Raw genomic sequence first — 18456 nt, 5'->3', positions numbered from 1 at the left:
CGCTGCGTTCGGGCATCTATCCTGCCTGCTGGAAAACTTCGTGGCTTGTTCCAGTGCACAAAAAGGGGGACAAATCAAATGCATGTAATTACCGTGGCATTACATCGCTTTGTGCCTGCGCTAAGGTCTTCGAAGCTCCTGGTGTACGAACCTCTCCTCGCAGCTGCCTCGAACTACATTAGCGCAGCTAAACATGGATTTGTCTCTCAGCGTTCAACCACCACCAACCTGGTTGAGTTCGTTAGGCTCTGCCACAGGACCATCGATGCCGGCTCGCAGATCGATGCAGTCTACACGGACATCAAGGCTGCCTTCGATAGCGTTCCGCACGCCTTGCTGCTCGCAAAGCTCGAAACGCTTGGCCTGCCTGTGCAGCTGCTGGCCTGGATGCGTTCCTATCTTGCTGGTCGCACATACTGCGTGAAGATGGGACCCCATACGTCGCGCTGTATCGATGCTTCTTCGGGGGTGCCGCAGGGGAGTAACCTTGGACCGCTGCTGTTTGTCATTTTCCTGAATGACGTAACACGGTTGCTCCCTCCTGACAGCCACCTACTGTATGCAGACGACGTGAAGCTGTTCCTGCCTATCCGTGACCGGTCAGACCAACTCCGCCTTCAAGCCACTCTAAGTGCCTTCCAGTCATGGTGCTCTTTGAATGGTCTTGAATTGTGCGTCGAGAAGTGTGTTGTCGTTACATTTGCGAGAAAGCGGTGCCCCTTAGTGTATGACTATGCGTTAAATGGATCTACCATTGGGCGCAAAAGCTGTGTCACGGATCTAGGAGTGCTCCTTGACCAAAAGTTGAGCTTCCACGACCAGCTAGAGCACGTTGTCACTAAGGGTAACCAATTGATCGGCTTACTAAAACAAATAGCAGGAGACATCACTGACCCGGTCTGCATCAAGACGCTATACTGCGCTTTGGTGCGACCAGTGCTAGAATACGCTTCAGTAGTATGGTGGCCTACAGCTGCTCGCCCCCTAGCTCGTTTAGAGTCGATCCAGTGCAAATTCACGCGGTTCGCTTTGCGCTCGTGGAGTGTCCAACTTGACTATGAGGGACGCTGTGCTTTGCTTGGCATCGAGACACTGAAGCAGCGGAACTGCAACGCTCAGAGGCTGTTTGTCGCGGGACTTCTTGACAATCGGATCGACTCGCCCGCGCTTCTTTCGAGGCTCAACATGTATGTCCCGCCGAGATCGCTCCGTGCTAGATCGCTACTTGACGTGGAGGAACGCCGCACTCGCTTTGGCTCCTCTGATCCGTTTATTCGTATGTGCCGTGAGTTTAATGTTATTTGTGATCGTCATCAACCTGACATGTCGCGCACCGCATTGTTAAATAGTATTCGTGTCGTGCGACCTTTTACATGTTAATTATGTTACTTAAGACTAAGCGTGACAAATGAATGACCGAAATGTGACTATGTTATAATGAATGAATGAAAATGAATTCGCTTCAAGTGGGCCACTTGCGGTCCGTTGAATTTTAATTAATAAATAACAAATAAATAAATAACAGTGACTAATTGATTTCCCCCCATAGCAGGATAGTCAGTCCTACGTATGGCGGCACGGTCCATTTGGGGATTGAACCCATGACGGGCATGTTGTTAAGTCGCACGAGTTGACGACTGTACTACGAGACCGGCCAACCAAGAATCTACGATACTTAAATTCAAAGCTTAATAATTTTATGTAAGACGAAATATTTTTCTTTGTTCATTTCATCGTTAATCAAACGGCGGTTCCGTGATCAGCCGTCAACCTATACGTTTTAAAAATATGTCCGTCATGAGTTCAAATCTAAAATGTACCGTCTGCTTTGAAGAGAAGCTTATTGCAACATCCCCCCGTAGTAAGGTTTGAATATCCGGCTGCGTGGCACAGAATAAGTCTCGAAATACTGTACAGGCAATCATGCTCACGCAGGATGTTAGGTCCAGTAGAAGAAGAAGTACATATTTCATCTTCTTATATGGCACAGCCATCGTTGTCAGTCAAGACCTGTCTGTACCACTAGTCTATTCGGGGCTTGAACCCATGGTGGACATGTTCTTAAGTCATACGAGTTGAAGAAAGCGCCACGAGATAGGCCCTGATTTTATTTATCGTAGCCATTGCATTTAAATCATCCTGGACTGCTACCTAGTGGTGAAGTTAAAACCACAAGCGTTTGACGAATGACTTCACCCACTGAATACGGCCCGGAAGGGTTTTACACTAAGCTCGGCCACCTCCGGGCTTCGAGTCCCTTGTCGGCGACTGGAGCCGTTAGAATCATCGGAATCACCCGGAACCATCTGAAGCCGTCCGCAACAATCCGCAGGCGTACTCAACCTACCGAAACCTTCCTGATCCATTCAGAGCCGTCCGACGTCAGCTCCGGCTGCAGACTAGTGACTCCGGACGGTTTAAGACGGCTCAGAACGGCCGCATACGGCTTTGACTATTCAAACAAATCGGCTTCGACTAGCAGCTCTGGTTGGCTTCGTACGAAAACATGGGTTTGATAAATCTGTATTTAAACACGCAAATTTCAAGCTGCGAATGTACGCATCTAACTGCGATATAGAACAATACTGAACACCCTCGAAAGTTGTAACATTTAACATTTGTCAACATATTTTAAACGTAAAACACTTTCTTGAATCGCTTTGTGGTGCCAACTACTGTGCTCATTTGTAAACAAACTCAAGTAAACAAAGCCAATTTGACAGGTGGCGAAACAACTCGATCTGTAATTATATCGATCGATATAATTTAATCGACCGGTAAGTCAAATACGTACGCGATACCAATTCGAGTAGATAAATTGATTGGTCGATATAGACAAACCGGTGGTTAATTTTTATCGACTGGTTGGCGATAGGCGCCAGTGTTACGATTTTGAATTCAAAACTTTGTGTTTTGAACTGGCTTTCTAGACTTGAAATCGCCTGTGCAGCCTTCAGCATTTTTTAACGTGGTTGAAATTTTCAGTTCCAACATTGAAGTAGCTTGGAAACCCCTATAAAACTTCAAAACATCGAAAAGTACCGAAAACAACGGTTTAAATTTTCGATGCTCCTACTGAAATCCGACAAAACAATCTGGTCACACTGGTAGGACTCGGGTAGGGGAAAGCTTATCGTTCACTACAAAGATACTTTCCAATGCTCAAAATGTATTCATTAGAGTGTTCTATGAACACCATGTAAGTTTCATAACCATTGCATAACAAATAACCAATAAAAATGCAAAATAAGGTTTAGTAGCATATTGATGTAATTTTTGCCACTTCGAAAATAAGCTTAAACCAGTGTCGCAGGGATGCGTTGAAGTTTTTCATGATATATTTTTAAAGATATGATATTTCTTTAAGGCCGGGCTACATTGATCGTACTCGCAAGTGTAATTTTTATATTCACTAGCGCATCTGGCGGCGACCAGCGCAAGCTAGATGTGGGTATAATTTAAGTGCCAAAATTATTCATGCTTGGTGTCTCATCAAGTTTCGACCAGGCTACCTGTTTGCCGTAGGAAATGTTTATAAACGTCCATAAATTGCAACAAAGTAGGTCGTTAATTGTTGTTGTTGAACATCGTCATTCATACAAAGCGCTGGGCAACATTTTTCCCCATTTTCCATTCTCTATCCATAATTGGGTAAAATTATAGCCTCCTCGACCCAAAACGTTTTTTGACAGATAAATTATGCCAGCATCTAGCTTCAACCCGCCGCCGCTAGATGGCGTACGCGTTCACAAAAATTACACTACGGAGTACGATCAATGTAGCCCGGCCTTAAGAGATCCGGCAACACCATTCCCTCGACGACCAAAAAAAGCTTCCTCTAGCCGCCGCCAGATGCGCTAGTGAAAATTGAAATTACACCTGAGAGTACGATCAATGTAGCCCGGCCTTTACAATTTGTCTCGAGAGAGCAAGGCGATTGAATGCGTATTTTTACTAATGTAACAAAATATATAAAAATGCTTCACGTGGGGCAAAAGGCATATGCTTTTGACATACAGCGCTTGGTGAGGCTATGGTGTTGTTTTCGTCGCCTCAATAATGATAACAGACACAGCTTCAAAAGATTTGATTTTGTAGATTTAAACGTGTAAAGGCCGGGCTACATTGATCGTACTCGCAAGTGTAATTTTTATATTCACTAGCGCATCTGGCGGCGACCAGCGCAAGCTAGATGTGGGTATAATTTAAGTGCCAAAATTATTCATGCTTGGTGTCTCATCAAGTTTCGACCAGGCTACCTGTTTGCCGTAGGAAATGTTGATAAACGTCCATAAATTGCAACAAAATAGGCCGTTAATTGTTGTTAGTGGATAAATCGTCATTCATACAAAGCGCTAGGCAACATTTTTCCCCATCTTCCAACATTTTTCCATCATTGGGTAAAATTATAGCCTCCTCGACCCAAAACACTTTTTGACAGATAAATTATACCAGCCTCTAGCTTCGACCCGCCGCCGCTAGATGGCGTACGCGTTCACAAAAATTACACTCAGGAGTACGATCAATGTAGCCCGGCCTTAAAAACTGTTTTGATTTTGATAACATATTTTTGGAAGAATTTTAAGGGCTTTCCTGACCAGCAAAACAAAAGATAGAACGAAAACACATTTCACGAAACGTGCGCAAAAGCATAGACCATTACCTAAGCGCAGTTGTTGTGGCTCATATCGCCCCTGTTTTTTGACGTTTCACAGTTTGTTTACATATGCCCATTTTGCCCCAGGGCTATGCCCATTTTACCCCGCGTGCCAAAATATCTTCTCCTAAAATATCAAATTTTATTTTACACTGTTTTCATGATTTTAAGTTGTTTTCATTCTATTTGGTAGTTTTAATCCATAGATAAAGGCTGGAGGCATACAATAATGAAAGAAAAATTGTGTTTTGTGGCATATTCAAAGGAATATTTAGTAAACTGCTTAACATGCCCAATTTGCCCCGCTTTTCCCTAATTGTAAATTTTTTGGGAACATTCGTTGCCAAATCGCAAGGACGAGGTGTCTAACTTATGTTGCGGGAACGTTTTTGTTAAAATTTATTTTCAAATATTTGTAAGATAAAATGGCTGGTATTATTGAACCCGTTCGTAGCGGGAACGTACGGCGCTCACAAGAAATTTTAGTGATGGTAATACATTTCTTGCGCCCGGTCCTACAACGTCGCGGTGAATAACTGTAGCAACGATCTAGTACGTTAGGAAAATGAGTGTCGGGACGTACGCCGCCGCCTCGAACGGATTCAATAATACCAGCCAATATGTGCACAGTTTTTAAAATAAGAAAGAAAATCCAGAATTGTTGCTATTGAGAAAATGTCGCTGCAATACGTTCATAAGGGCGGTGGCAACGCTCATCGGATGCGATTTTATCGGACGTGATTTATATGGGATTTGACAGATAACGTCGGACGTGCGATTTCGTCGTCCGACGTTATCTGTCAAATCCCATATAAATCTCGTCCGATAAAATCGCATCCGATTAGCGTTGCCACTGCCCTAAACCCAGGCCTTAAGGCCGGGAGACTAGTGGTGGGCAAAACGGCTCCGAAACCGGAACCGGTTCCGACCGGCTCCAGACAATTTCGGAGCCGGCTCCGCACTCACGGCTGCGGTGCCGGCTCCGCACCAACGGCTCCGGAGCCCGTTTTAACACAAAGGACTAAAAGAACTTTTTCAATTGAGTTTCAATCGAGGAAATCCTTAAATAGCGGAATAGATCATGTTTAAAGGAATTCATAAAAAAAACATCGATTAGTTTTGAATATTGTTAAGAAAGACGAGAACAACGAATGCTACACAACGTCATACATGTCAATACTGCAATCACATCGTATGTTAGCTTCCACACGTACAAGAATATATATTCGTTTTTTTTTTTAATACGCTATCATACAATGATGTCTCTATTGAACCGTTAGTCCGGAGCCGTTGATTCATCGCCGGCTCTGGAACGGTGAGCCCGAAGCCGGCTCCGCAGCCGTTGGAATGTAGCCGTGAGAGCAGAGCCGTTAGTCCAGAGCCGGCTACGGAGCCGTTGGTGCGGAGCCATGGATGCGGAGCCAACTCCGGAGCCATCGGAGCAGAGCCGGCTCCGGAGCCGTTGGTGCGCTCCGAAGCGCCCATCACTACGGGGGACACAGTCCAGACGGAACGTGTTACGTGTTGGGGCCATGTACGATTAATCATTGGTTTTATATGTTGCAAGCAGTATGTGATAATAAATTACAGGCGGTCCCCGAGATACACGGTACCTCTTATAGGCGGATTCAGAGATACGCGGTTTTCTAAATTTGACAGTTCTTTGACCAAATTGTACTGCTTTGACACATCTATTGTAAAATGCCAAATAATTTCTGTTTTGATCGGATGTTAAAAACTATTTCAAAAGGTTTGAAACTGTTATTTCATTCAAAATCATATCAAATAGTTGATTAAGTGGCTAAAACCACCCCCTAGTTGCAAATTTACACGAAAATTAGTGATATTTGGGCTAGAAATCACGAGATTCGACTTACGCGGAAATTCGAGATGCGCGTTTTTTTGCGGCCGTTTTCGGTCCCCATTAACCGTGTATCTCGGGGACCGCCTGTATATTTAATTTATACATAACTTACCAGTATATGAAACGATTTAAGAGCGTCACTCCGTTGACGATATGGTTCAATCGGAAGCCACCAGCAATTTCTGGCGTTTTCGAGTCCATTAGCATAGCATTATAACCACCTTAAATCGATGACAATGAAAGATGATAAATTAGGTACTAATAATCGTGTTTACGCTTTCTTAGCAATGCGTGGAAACTAATTACCAGAAGAAATGCTCAACGATTTTGACCCGTTGCCACCATCAATTGCTTGCTGGATCAAAGGAACTTCTCTGTACATTTCAGACATTTTGATAAGCTGGCTAAATAGTAACACACACGGAAACAAATATAAGACTTCAAAAACGAATATTATCCAGTTATCAGCTATCAATATAAGCCTTGGGCGAATTAAATATTGAATATAAAATTCACGCCGACGCAGCACAGATCGATTATGGCGCGTACAGACAAATCATATTTTTGGATGCTGAATCAAAGTGATTAAAGAAACCAGGTGGTACAGGGCTTTAAACGGATCGCCATATAGCGCGTGGCCACGGAGGTGACAAAATGTTAAAAAAAAATCAAATATGTCAAAATTGCTTGTCAATTGCAAAAAAGCTCTCCTCGTGGCCGCACCAAAAATATACACAAAAGCGACAAAAAGCTCCAACATTTGAATATCATCGAAATCATGTTTAAGAAGTACTAAATAGGTGCATAAATCAATTCGAAACATGCATTTTAGCATTATTATCATAGCTATGGGTCACAACTGCGCCAAATAGCTGTTTGTTTACGCTTTTTCGCGAACGTCAAATTTTGTCACTTTTTGTTAACTTTTGTCAACTTTATTTTCTGACTGCTCCAGGTAAAAAAAATTTTGACAAAAGCTCAAAACAGTGACAACAGCTCACGTTTTGAAAAATTTGTCAACATTTTGTCACTCTCATGGCCTCGCCTATATGTGAATGCCTATATGTCCGTTCAAAAAGACATAGAGCGAGAACGTCGCGCGCGATAGCGTATCGCGCGACAAAAAGTAGCTCAATTTTGCAAACAGAGCTACTCGTCTCGCGCGACATTTCTGCATCACCCGAAATAATAAAATTATCAAGTTTGTTTAGTCCGATCCGAAGTTTGAGTCCGATTAATGCCAAACGCAAAAAATACATTGGAATACATTATAGCTCATTTTTTATGTTATAAAACAAAAAGCATGTAGGTTGACTGGGCCAAATGAGCTACTTTGATCTACGCGGGGTGAAATTTTGAGTTTTTTTTGTCACGCGCGGAGTTATCACTCTATGTCTATTTGAACGGTAACCGTTCAATTAGACATACAGCGACAATGTCGCGCGCGACGAAAACTAGCTCAAAATTTCACTCTGTGTAGATCAAAGTAGCTCATTTGACTCAGTCAACCAACTTGTTTTATATTTGAAAATACACAAAAATAGGTTAAAATGTGTTCAAATCTAAATTTTTATGTTTGGTATTAATCTGGCTTGTAAAAAAACTAGATAATTCGATTATTTCGGATGAAGCAAAATTGTTGCGCGCGACGAGTAGCTCTGTTTGCAAAATTGAGCTACTTTTTGCCGCGCGCGACGTTGTCGCTGTATGTCTATTTGGACGGTAACACTGCTCCCAGACGACCCAAAAGATCTTCCGCGACAATTATTGGCGACACTTTCTATCTGTGCGTCTTTGTTATAGCACGAAAATATGGCTTACTTCGATCATAATGTCGCGAAATGCGAGCGTTGCCTTTCAATGAAAAATTCACAAACCCGCGACAATCACGGTTGCCTCTGATTTTGTTCTAAAACTGAGAAGTTGTTTAAGAACATAGAGCTCGCAGAAAATTTGTCGCGGTACTAAAGTTGGTCGTCTAGAAGCAGTGTAAGAGAACAGGTAACCCAACCGACATTATCGCGCGACAATTTAAAATTTTGTATGAGCAAAAACGGGCTCAAAACGTTCTCAAATCGTGCTCATTAGCAGCACTAAAGAGCACGTCCCTGCAACGGTGCGACAGCGTGTATCATACATCTAGTTTCTGTATACTACATTATTGTTCAATTTCTTTATTCTCTCCTTTCTCCCTACAAAGACTCTTACTCTCATTTGTCCATTCTGCACATGCTTACGCTCTTTATTTTACCTTCTTACTCGCACATACATATTTACATACTCACACAATTCACACTGCCTAAAACCGGTGTGGTATACACACGTACCCGTCTTGCCTGCCTTCTCTCCTCGTTCTTCCTTTCCTCCAGCTTTGCCTTCCTCGAATGGTGTGTACGCGTCCTGCTTGCCTCCCTCTTGCTGCTCCCACGTGCTGCACTAGCGAGCTGGATGTTCGTCTCTACCTTCCTGTCGCTTCTCCTCTACCAGGCGCTAGCACGTTGGAGGATCGGATCGTTCCTGCCTTCTTTCTCCTCCTGTTCTGTTTTCGGCACTCCTAGGGATAGAAGGAAATATTAACTATGTTGCCAACAGCTGTTCAATTTAACGTCACGCACAATACTTACCAACCAATTGAATATTGCTTCTGTCGTGGTCCGTGCTCACTTCCGTTCGTGCGTGTGTTACGATTTCTATAGAAAACGAATATGATTTGATATCACAATTATTAATACCATTTAGTTTGATAAATATTGATATAACCTTTTATTAAAAACTGTACTTACCAAATAGTTTTTCCGCACTGGTTTCACGAGAGAAAAAAAAAAAACGGGCACGCATCGACGCGTCCTACCGTTTGCAAACTTGATTTCACACTACCACATTTTCATGTGAACGCGAAGAAGTGCCTTCCTCGTGTGGCGTTACAGGTATTCCCCGATATACGCCATACTCGATATACACGATTTCGCTATACACTTTTTCTAAATTTGACAGTTCTTTGAACAAATTGTAAATTGTCGATTTCTAAATCGAATGTGAAATGCAAAATAAATTCCCTTTTGGTTGAATATTAAAAACCATTTCAAAAGGTATAAAATTGAAAAATTCAGTATAAATTAGATCAAATAACTAATTTAGTGGCTAAAACCTACCACTTCATGCAAAATTATACGACAATTAGCTATAATTTGACTGAAATCCTCGAAATTCGACTTTCGCTAATATTCGAGATATGCCCCAAATAGCCAGCTCGTACTTTATAGCTGATTTAGGGCTGTTTAACGAAAAATCGTTCCGATGTCGTACTTTGTGGCTGATTAAGAGATAGACGGTACTTTGCGGAACTATGGAGCTTTTTAACAGGCACATGGTACTCTTTGGAACTTTGCGGCTGATTAGCACTATGTGTAGGGTTCATGATAGAACTTTAAGGCTTGTTAAGAGTGTGTATCGAACTTGGTGGAACTTTATAGCTTTTTAATGCATGGCATCGGTACAAGGTGGATCTTGTCAAAGTGTCAAAGAGAGACGCCGTCAATCATCTCATTGCTGCTGTACAAGTTAGATAAGTTAATTAAAGAAGGAATATTGAGTGAAGTGATTGTGAATTATCAGTAAATTGTGTAAAATTTTGTGTAATTCATCAATACAAAAGTTTTAAAAATATACATATGTGTTTAAACGAAACAAATCTTGTTGTTTATTTCATCGATGACGCTTGCTTGAAAATAAAACACACAGAAAAATAATCCCTGGCATCGTGGCATAAGGAAGCTGCTTAGGCGCTGTTTGAAAGACCCACATAGAACTTTGATGCTGTTTATCTACTGCAAAAGGCGAATTAGAGCAGCGATTTTTAGCGTGCCAAAATGAGCTGCTTAAGCAATTCTGGCTATTTGGGGCTATTGCCTCCGGTCCGCATTGATAGCGTATATCGGGGAGTACCTGTACAACGATACAAAGAGCGGGCGAGAGGAGAACGCTTGCGTGAACGATTGGTGTAGCAAGCGAAATTGGACAAGTCCCAGAAAAGCGAGACGCAAGAGTTTCTCTCTAACGATGAAAAGAGAAGAGCCATATGAAACATGAGGATGTTTGGTGTGACACAGCCAAGTTGCGAGCAAAACCAGACCAATACCCAGAAGAGCGAGGCAGAACGAAAAATTTTCTGAATGTTAGAATGAGAAAAATGATAGATAAACGTGAAAATCACGCGATAATGCGGGTTGGGAAGCCCAACCGGCATTATCGCGCGATTTTTATGTGTATCTATCATTTTTCTCATTCTAACATTCAGAAAATTTTTCTCTCTGCCTCAGTAAACTATTATTTAAACTATTTGGTAAGTACAGTTGTTTTAATAAAGGGTTATATCAATCTTCATCACACTGAATTGTATTGATAATTGTGATATAAAATCAATTTCGTTTTTTTAAAGAAATCGTAACACACGCACGCTTCCGCGTGAGCACGGACAACGATAGAAGCAATATTCAATTGGTTGGTAAGTATTACGCTTGGTGTTAAATTGAACAGCTGTTGGCAACATAGTTAATATTTCCCTCTATCCCTAGGAGTGCCGAAAACAACAGAACTGGAGGAGAAAGAAAGCAGGAACGACCATTCAACGCGCTAGCGTCGGAGAAGCGGCAGGGGGGCAGGAACTTGTCCAACGTGCTAGCGCCTGATAGAGGAGAAGCAGCAGGAAGGTAGGGACGATCCTCCAGCGCGCTAGCGCAGCATGTGGGAACAGCGAGAGGGAGGCAAGCAGGAAGAATTTTTATCGCGTGCACACCATTCGACGAAGACAACGCTGGATAAAAGGAAGAACGAGGAGAGAATGCTGGCAAGACGGGTACGTGTGTATCCCGCACCGGTTTTCGGCAGTATGAATTGTGTGAGTATTGGAAAGTGGATGTGCGAGTAAAGAGATAAAAATAAAGAGCGAATGTGAGGAATGGAAAATGAGAGAGAGTCTGAGTTTGTTTTGGGAGAAAGGAGAGAATAAAGAAATTGTACAATAATGTAGCATACAGAATCTACATGTATGATACACGCTGTCGCACGGTTGCAGAAATGTGCTCTTTAGTGCTGCTAATGAGCACGATTTGAGAACGTTTTGAGCCCGTTTTTTCATACAAAATTTTAAAATGTCGCGCGATAATGTCGGTTGGGAGGCAGCGGTCTAATGTTGTTGCGCGCAACATTGTTGCTCGGAAACATATCGCTGAGGTGGTCTATGAATGTTGCAGGCAACATTTTGATTTGATATTGTTTAACGTAAAAAATTAGCCAATTTACAGCTCAGAGGTTATTTTTTATCATTCACTTGTTGAATCAAGTGTTGAAAAATAAAATATATATAAAAAAATGTATTGTAAATGCTAAAATTCCAAATTAAGCGGATGTAAACAAAACGCACACTGCTGCTGTGTCATTTTATATACCCGATTACCATGACCAAGGTTAATAGAAAACGTTGCCAGACAAAAATCAAATTGGTTTGAATTTGGCCGGCAACAAAGTTGCGCTAGCTGTCAAAATCCATACATTTTGCCAGCAACATTGTTGCGCGCAACAAGATTAGACCAGTGCCTAACAGTATTAACACACGATGCGCAATCTCTGATTGCGCATATATTCGATTTATCGAAACATATGTCATTTCGCGTAGCCAACCCTGAGCTATAAACGTCATTTCCATACAATTTCAGATTGCGCCAAGATTGCGCATACATTTTCAAGATTATATGTCCGAGATATATAAATTTCTTTTGACCGATAAATATATCAAACCGATCCGTTTGACAGATAAATATATGCGCAATCTGAGATTGCGCATCGTGTAGTAATACGGTCAGATTCGCAAGTGCTGTCATTAACGTCAAATCCCATACAAAAGCTTGTAGAAAAATCGCATGCGGCGAGGTTCTAACCGCTGCCTAACGCGGGACTTTTCTCCGACCACCTCCGCAATAGATAGAATATACAAAAAAAACGGTAAAAGATTTTTTAAGGCCCCCCCTATGGCAATCGAAGCAGCCCTGACAAGAAAAACGAGATAGTGTGCGGTTGATCGGTCATGTAATTTGTCAAATATTCAAAAATAAAGTTTGTTTATATTTTGAACCGAACGATAGCTCTCACGATGTACAAAGGCGAATGATTAAAAAAAGCATACATCGGTGATGAAAGTGTTGTGTGTAATGTGTAAAATAAACAGCCGAAAAATTATAAATGGTGGTAGAATCGACTTCGCACGCCTGAAAGCAGTTTAGGGTAAGTAAAGCATAGCCAATAATTGTAATATTAAATCAATTAAAGCGGTGTTTTCTCTGCAGCTGTTGTGCAACCGTGTTGAGCCGGCGAACGTTAGAAAGAGGGAAGAAAGAATGCCGGCAATTCAACTAAACGATGTTCGATCATGGAAAACAAGGTAAGTTGTAATGAACGTAAGTAAGTAATGAACGTAATTCTTCCAAAAGGCTTGCCAAAGTCACCTTACTTGCAGCTTCTCCTTGTTCAACAACTGCAGTTTCATCAGCTTCCAGTTTCGAAATCAATCTAGCTCGGATGTCCGCATCCCGTGGCGATTGGTGTTTGTTGACCATGGCAGCATACGAAGTAAAATCATCCGCATCACTCTTGGCGTACTGCAGGCACTGGTAACGGGAGTGAAAAACCGACTTCTGGCGACCAAACAACTTCTTCAGTTTTGTAATGGTCTCATCCAGAGAGAAATCGCGAGGATGCTTTGGCAGAATAGCAAATTGGCATTGGCTTTGGCATCAAAGAAATCTCCTGCGTCCGGATCGTACAGGAAATCTTGGATTCCATTTGCCAACGACTCGATGGTCTTCTCGCTTCCGCTAGCCGCCGTCGAAAAAGTTCGATTTGCTAAATTTTCGATCTGCTGCTGCTGCTTCGCGACGAGATTCGCCAACTTGCTCGTTTGGTGGTTAACTTAGAACTTATTTATTACTAAAGAAGGCATAGGCTACTATGCCTAGGAAGCGAAATTATGCTGAGGCAAAATCCCACTGATTGGTAGTCATAGCCTACTACACAAAGTCCGCTCGCCATTGGACGCTTGGACAATTCCTTTTACAAGCATTCGCTGATCAGTTTGCGAAATGTCTTGCCGCACGCTTGGTACAGGCCCTTCTTGTCCGCCCCGGCATCGATCGTGGACTGATCGTTCGGCAGCGTCAGCATCATCACCTTCATCTGCGGGTAGTTGTGGTACGGCGCAGTTCCGGTCGCCATCTCGATCGCGGTAAAGCCGAACGACTAGAAGCCGTATCCGTGGTCCCGCTCCATCTCCTCCGGCGCGATCCAGCACGACGTGCCGATAAACGTGTGGTACACCTTCTGCCGCGACATGTCTCCATCGGTGGCGAGCCACGCGCTCATCCGCTATATTTAAGGAGCCGTCGTCGCCGGGCAGTATGATGACCACCTTGATGTCCACGTAATGGGCAATGCGAAATGTGCACTCAATTGGCAAGCGCACAGCAAGATCCAGCAAACGTTACCGACAGTCTTTGTCGCCGTGAAAATGCTTCTAATGCACGGGTGAGTTGGATTTATAACTACAAGCATACGTTTTTTTTTCTTTCTTTAGTTTCAGCTAATGCCAGACGAACGATCGAATGACTGTTGTCTCGGAAGGGAGGTCTCATTGCGGATACTGACTTGGATGTGATGGCACCGAGTCGATTGGTCGCAGTTGGCCCTGGTACTTTGAATGAGGCGACATCGGAGAAGCTGAACGCTGTGTTTAGATTAGGAGCGGGCGTGTTGTGTGCAGATCTCGATCGGCGAAGTGCTGTAGTGATTTTGTGTAGTGATTGTGTCTATATGTATGTTTTAAGTCTATAAGTATGTTTAAAAATATTGTTTTAAAAAACTGTGTGTTTTGTGTATTTTTAGGTAGCAAAAAAATAGCACTAAAGTGCAAAAAGGTAAGAAATCAGTGATTGCGTTGAAAGGAAATTTCTCAGCTACGATGTTCTCCTTTTTTTTTTGGCCTGATGTATTCGCTTCCGCATTCTTCATAATGTGCATATAAATGATTGTTCCTAGGTTCCGCCAACAATGTGTTTTAGACGATGCAGTTGCATAATGTGAACAAAACGATAATGTGTAAATATGATGATGTAATTTCCCTGCCTGGTTGCCTGGCTGGCTGAGTGGATGGCAGAATGGCTCACTGGCTGGTTAGTGCTGACTAAAATCGGATGCGCTTGGCCCCTCGCCGGAGTGCCGGGTGCATCATACATTGGTGTTCCGTTGCTAGTGCTCGGCTGAGCAGATATTTTGTAATATTTTATCATCGAAAACCCTCACCACCCATTTCTTTCCTTTTTATGTATTTTATATTTTTCATCAGTAGGAGTATCTCGTTTAATTTATTTATTTATTTATTTATTTTTTAGAAATTGAAGTACATAAATCGGTCTATACGTTTATATCGGTTTCATAAGCCTCTTCAATCGTTCAATGGTCAATCAATCATGGTCAACACTCTTACACTTCTGACGAACGTAAGTATGAACTGAATGAAAAAATATGCTCAGGATTCAATTGTGATATGTTCAAACCTAATTCATAGACAGACCAATTGCATTTGAGTGCAAAAAAATACTGCTTATACATTGTTTCATTTTGGTTTTCTCCCTCTCCATCTCTCTCTTGATAGGAATGCCTGGTCGCTAGCTGCAGCTTCCCATCGATGTAGGCACTCGATCTTCGAGGTTTTACTTCACCTGATCTAGCCATCGAACTCGCTGTGCTTCCTTGCTTCTAGTACCGAACTGAGTGCCGCTTTCAAACACCTTGCTGTTGGGGCACGAGTCTGGCATCTTTACAACATGTCCCAGCCATCGCAAACAGCCATGTCCGACGCGCCATACGGCTTCAGTAAGCTCGTGGTTAATCATTCGCATCCACACCCCACATGCTCGAATGCACCACTTAAGATGATCCGGAGGATGCATCGGCCGTCGTGTTTCGCCGCTGTCCTTTGCATGCTATAAAGTAACACACCTATTCATCGCAGCACGAGCGCAACGTGATACCCCAAATAGCCAGCTCGTACTTTATAGCTGATTTAGGGCTGTTTAACGAAAAATCGTTCCGATGTCGTACTTTGTGGCTGATTAAGAGATAGACGGTACTTTGCGGAACTATGGAGCTTTTTAACAGGCACATGGTACTCTTTGGAACTTTGCGGCTGATTAGCACTATGTGTAGGGTTCATGATATAACTTTAAGGCTTGTTAAGAGTGTGTATCGAACTTGGTGGAACTTTATAGCTTTTTAATGCATGGCATCGGTACAAGGTGGATCTTGTCAAAATGTCAAAGAGAGACGCCGTCAATCATCTCATTGCTGCTGTACAAGTTAGATAAGTTAATTAAAGAAGGAATATTGAGTGAAGTGATTGTGAATTATCAGTAAATTGTGTAAAATTTTGTGTAATTCATCAATACAAAAGTTTTAAAAATATACATATGTGTTTAAACGAAACAAATCTTGTTGTTTATTTCATCGATGACGCTTGCTTGAAAATAAAAAACACAGAAAAATAATCCCTGGAATCGTGGCATAAGGAAGCTGCTTAGGCGCTGTTTTAAAGACCCACATAGAACTTTGATGCTGTTTATCTACTGCAAAAGGCGAATTAGAGCAGCGATCTTTAGCGTGCCAAAATGAGCTGCTTAAGCAATTCTGGCTATTTGGGACATCGTGACATCATCCAGAAAACTTGCAGCTGGGGCACGGTGGTGATCTGAAGATTGCCGATTTCGGTTGGTCCGTGCACGAGCCGACCTTGTTCCGGTACGACGCTGTGCGTTTCGCTCGACTATTTATCGCCCGAGATGGTGCATGGTCAGCCGCACATAAAAACTGTCGATCTATCGAATTTGGGCGTGCTGGCGTACAAGCTGCTGTGCGGTAAGGTCCCGGTTTTGGCGACCACGTATGAGGAAACGTACTATAAAATCATGAAGCTGCAGTTTAAGATGCCGCCAGATATGACGAAGCCGGCGGCCCATCTGATCTCGCGACTGTTCGTTAAGGATCTGGCCAGCCGTATCCCGCTGAAACATGTTGCGTCCATCCCTGGATACTGCTGCACGTGCACAAAAAATAAATAGGAATTGCTGCTACCATGTACCATTTATCGTTTTGTTCTCACTAAGTATGTTTATAAGATACCTGTACCCTTTAGTTTTTTAACCCCTTTCTCTTATAACATGTAGTGGTATTTGAATGGCAATTGATGGGTTTTGCATTGTGATGAATGTTGAAGTTTACAATTGATTTAAGTATGCTATGAGATACTGGTGTACAATTGATCATAGTACTCTATGAAATAGTGTTAACAGAATGTAGTTAATAAAATGTTCATTCCTCTTTCAACCATCAACCAGTAAAGGTGTTTTAGCTCTGTTAATAGGTTATGGGCCCAGTATAACCCAGTATAACCCAGTATAACCCAGTATAACCCAGGATAACCCAATTCAAGCCTAGAAGATTCTTTAAGCCATTCGAATAAATCCTCACGATGGGAGACGAAGAGAAGTTCCTCAAGATCAAGCCTTTCGATGGAACGGGTTTCAATAATTGGAAGTTCAGGATATTGGCGTTCCTGGAACAGTTGGAAATCGCGCACTGTGTCGAGAAGGAAGCGGAGGAGGAAGACTTCTGGGAAATCGTGCATGAGGATACAGCGGCTGTAAAGAAGGAGAAGGAGGAGCAGAAGGCGTTCCGAAAGAAACAGGACAACAAGTGTCGTTCGGTCCTGATCGGAGCTGTCGCCGATAGTCACCTGGAATACATAAAGGACAAGAGGAGTCCGAAGGAAATTTGGGATGGACTGAATGAAGTTTTCGAACGGAAGAGCTTGACCAATCGGTTCATGCTTAAGCGAAAACTTCTGGAGATGAAGCATGACGAATCTTCAAGTCTGGAATCTCACTTCCTTTGTTTCGATAAACTGATTCGAGAGCTCAAGTCGACCGGTGCGAAAATGGACGAGGAGGACATTGTGTGTCACCTAATGCTGACCATGCCGGTTTCATACGAGTCTGTGAACACAGCAATGGAAGCAGTATCAGAGAAACTGACCCTGGAATTTGTGAAAAGCAAGTATTTGGATGTCGAATCGAAACGGAGAGGAAGAAGTTCGAGCATTCAAAATTCAGAAGAAGTTGCTTTTGCTGGAAAGACCAGAGGAAAATTTCGTCTGAAGTGCTTCAACTGTGGTGGATTCGGGCACAAGAGAGCTGACTGTCCGAAAAACGAACATCGTGAAGAGCATGCAGAAAATTTAAAAAAAAGAAAACCTATGAAGGCCAATGCTGCTACGACATCTGTATCGTTTGTGACAGGATCAGAGTCGACGTTGAATGAAAAATTGCAACGGTGGTATCTGGATAGTGGAGCTTCAGATAATATGGTGAATCGAAAAGAACTATTCAAAAACCTGGAAATGCTAGATGAGCCCGTCTGCATAGCAACTGCGAAGAAAGGCGTCAACCTGGTTGCTAAACAACGCGGAGAGATCAACGTTTACTCGTTTGTTGATGGTAAGAAAATTGAAATCCGCATGGAAAACGTTCTTTTTGTTCCAGAGCTGACGCTGAATTTGATGTCTTTACGTCGGCTGGAAAATTCGGAAAAGAAGGTGGTTTTCCATAAAGGTAAAGTAACCGTTGAAGATGCTGATCAAGGTGTCGTTGCTACCGGTAAGCAGGTTGGTGTGCTGTACGCGATGGACTTTCATTACCTAGCAACACCAAATGCTGCTATGGTAACGGGAAAGGTTTCCATGGAGTTGCAGCTGTGGCATCAACGTTTCGGACACATTGGGAATAGAAATCTGATGAAGCTAATCGACAAGAAAATGGTAGATGGATTGGATCTA

At 42.6% G+C, this 18456-nt stretch overlaps 2 protein-coding genes and 2 long non-coding RNA genes across 13 annotated transcripts in view; 2 read left to right on the top strand and 2 right to left on the bottom strand.

The window, feature by feature from the left end:
• The window catches only part of LOC121603588 (nuclear pore complex protein Nup160 homolog), a 31318-nt gene extending 24209 nt beyond the window's left edge, over positions 1-7109 (bottom strand). For 2 of the 6 annotated variants that reach the window (XM_041932553.1, XM_041932555.1), the window contains exons 1-2: positions 6828-7109; positions 6634-6742 (exon numbers count right to left, since the gene is read on the bottom strand). In XM_041932553.1, coding sequence (XP_041788487.1) covers positions 6634-6742; positions 6828-6912 — 194 coding nt within the window. In that variant the 5' untranslated portion in view covers positions 6913-7109. Of the gene's footprint in view, positions 1-5912; positions 6145-6633; positions 6743-6827 lie in introns of those variants that run through there. The other 4 variants (XM_041932550.1, XM_041932554.1, XM_041932551.1 and 1 more) reach the window with 3 other exon arrangements.
• Positions 7110-8694: 1585 nt separating this feature from the next.
• Positions 8695-9402, bottom strand: LOC121589007. Its single transcript, XR_006004255.1, has 3 exons — positions 9305-9402; positions 9146-9211; positions 8695-9075 (listed from the first exon to the last, which is right to left on the bottom strand). It is a non-coding gene; the product is annotated as an uncharacterized LOC121589007 (long non-coding RNA).
• Positions 9403-10764: 1362 nt separating this feature from the next.
• On the top strand, positions 10765-11459 carry LOC121590070. The gene is made up of 3 exons (XR_006004384.1): positions 10765-10863; positions 10960-11025; positions 11096-11459. It is a non-coding gene; the product is annotated as an uncharacterized LOC121590070 (long non-coding RNA).
• A 1250-nt stretch (positions 11460-12709) lies between these two features.
• LOC121590704 lies at positions 12710-15672 on the top strand. 5 transcript variants are annotated; one of them, XR_006004474.1, is made up of 6 exons: positions 12710-12800; positions 12863-12957; positions 14146-14383; positions 14454-14485; positions 14960-15067; positions 15223-15672. XR_006004474.1 is itself a non-coding variant. In XM_041910608.1 (2 exons), exons 1-2 carry the CDS (start codon positions 12914-12916, stop codon positions 13487-13489), a joined length of 501 nt encoding a protein of 166 aa, XP_041766542.1. In that variant the 5' UTR covers positions 12839-12913; the 3' UTR covers positions 13490-14132. The 5 variants fall into 5 exon arrangements, 1 of the variants encoding a protein (XP_041766542.1); XR_006004475.1 differs by having other exon boundaries at positions 12863-13186; positions 14146-14485; XR_006004477.1 differs by lacking the exons at positions 12710-12800; positions 12863-12957; positions 14146-14383; positions 14454-14485 and adding an exon at positions 14513-14740.
• Positions 15673-18456: the final 2784 nt, after the last annotated feature.

Source organism: Anopheles merus, chromosome 2R (genome assembly GCF_017562075.2).
Source record: "Anopheles merus strain MAF chromosome 2R, AmerM5.1, whole genome shotgun sequence".
NCBI lineage: Eukaryota > Metazoa > Arthropoda > Insecta > Diptera > Culicidae > Anopheles > Anopheles merus.
The sequence above is the reverse complement of the archived record's forward strand: the minus strand, read 5'-3'. Positions and strand labels throughout refer to the sequence as shown.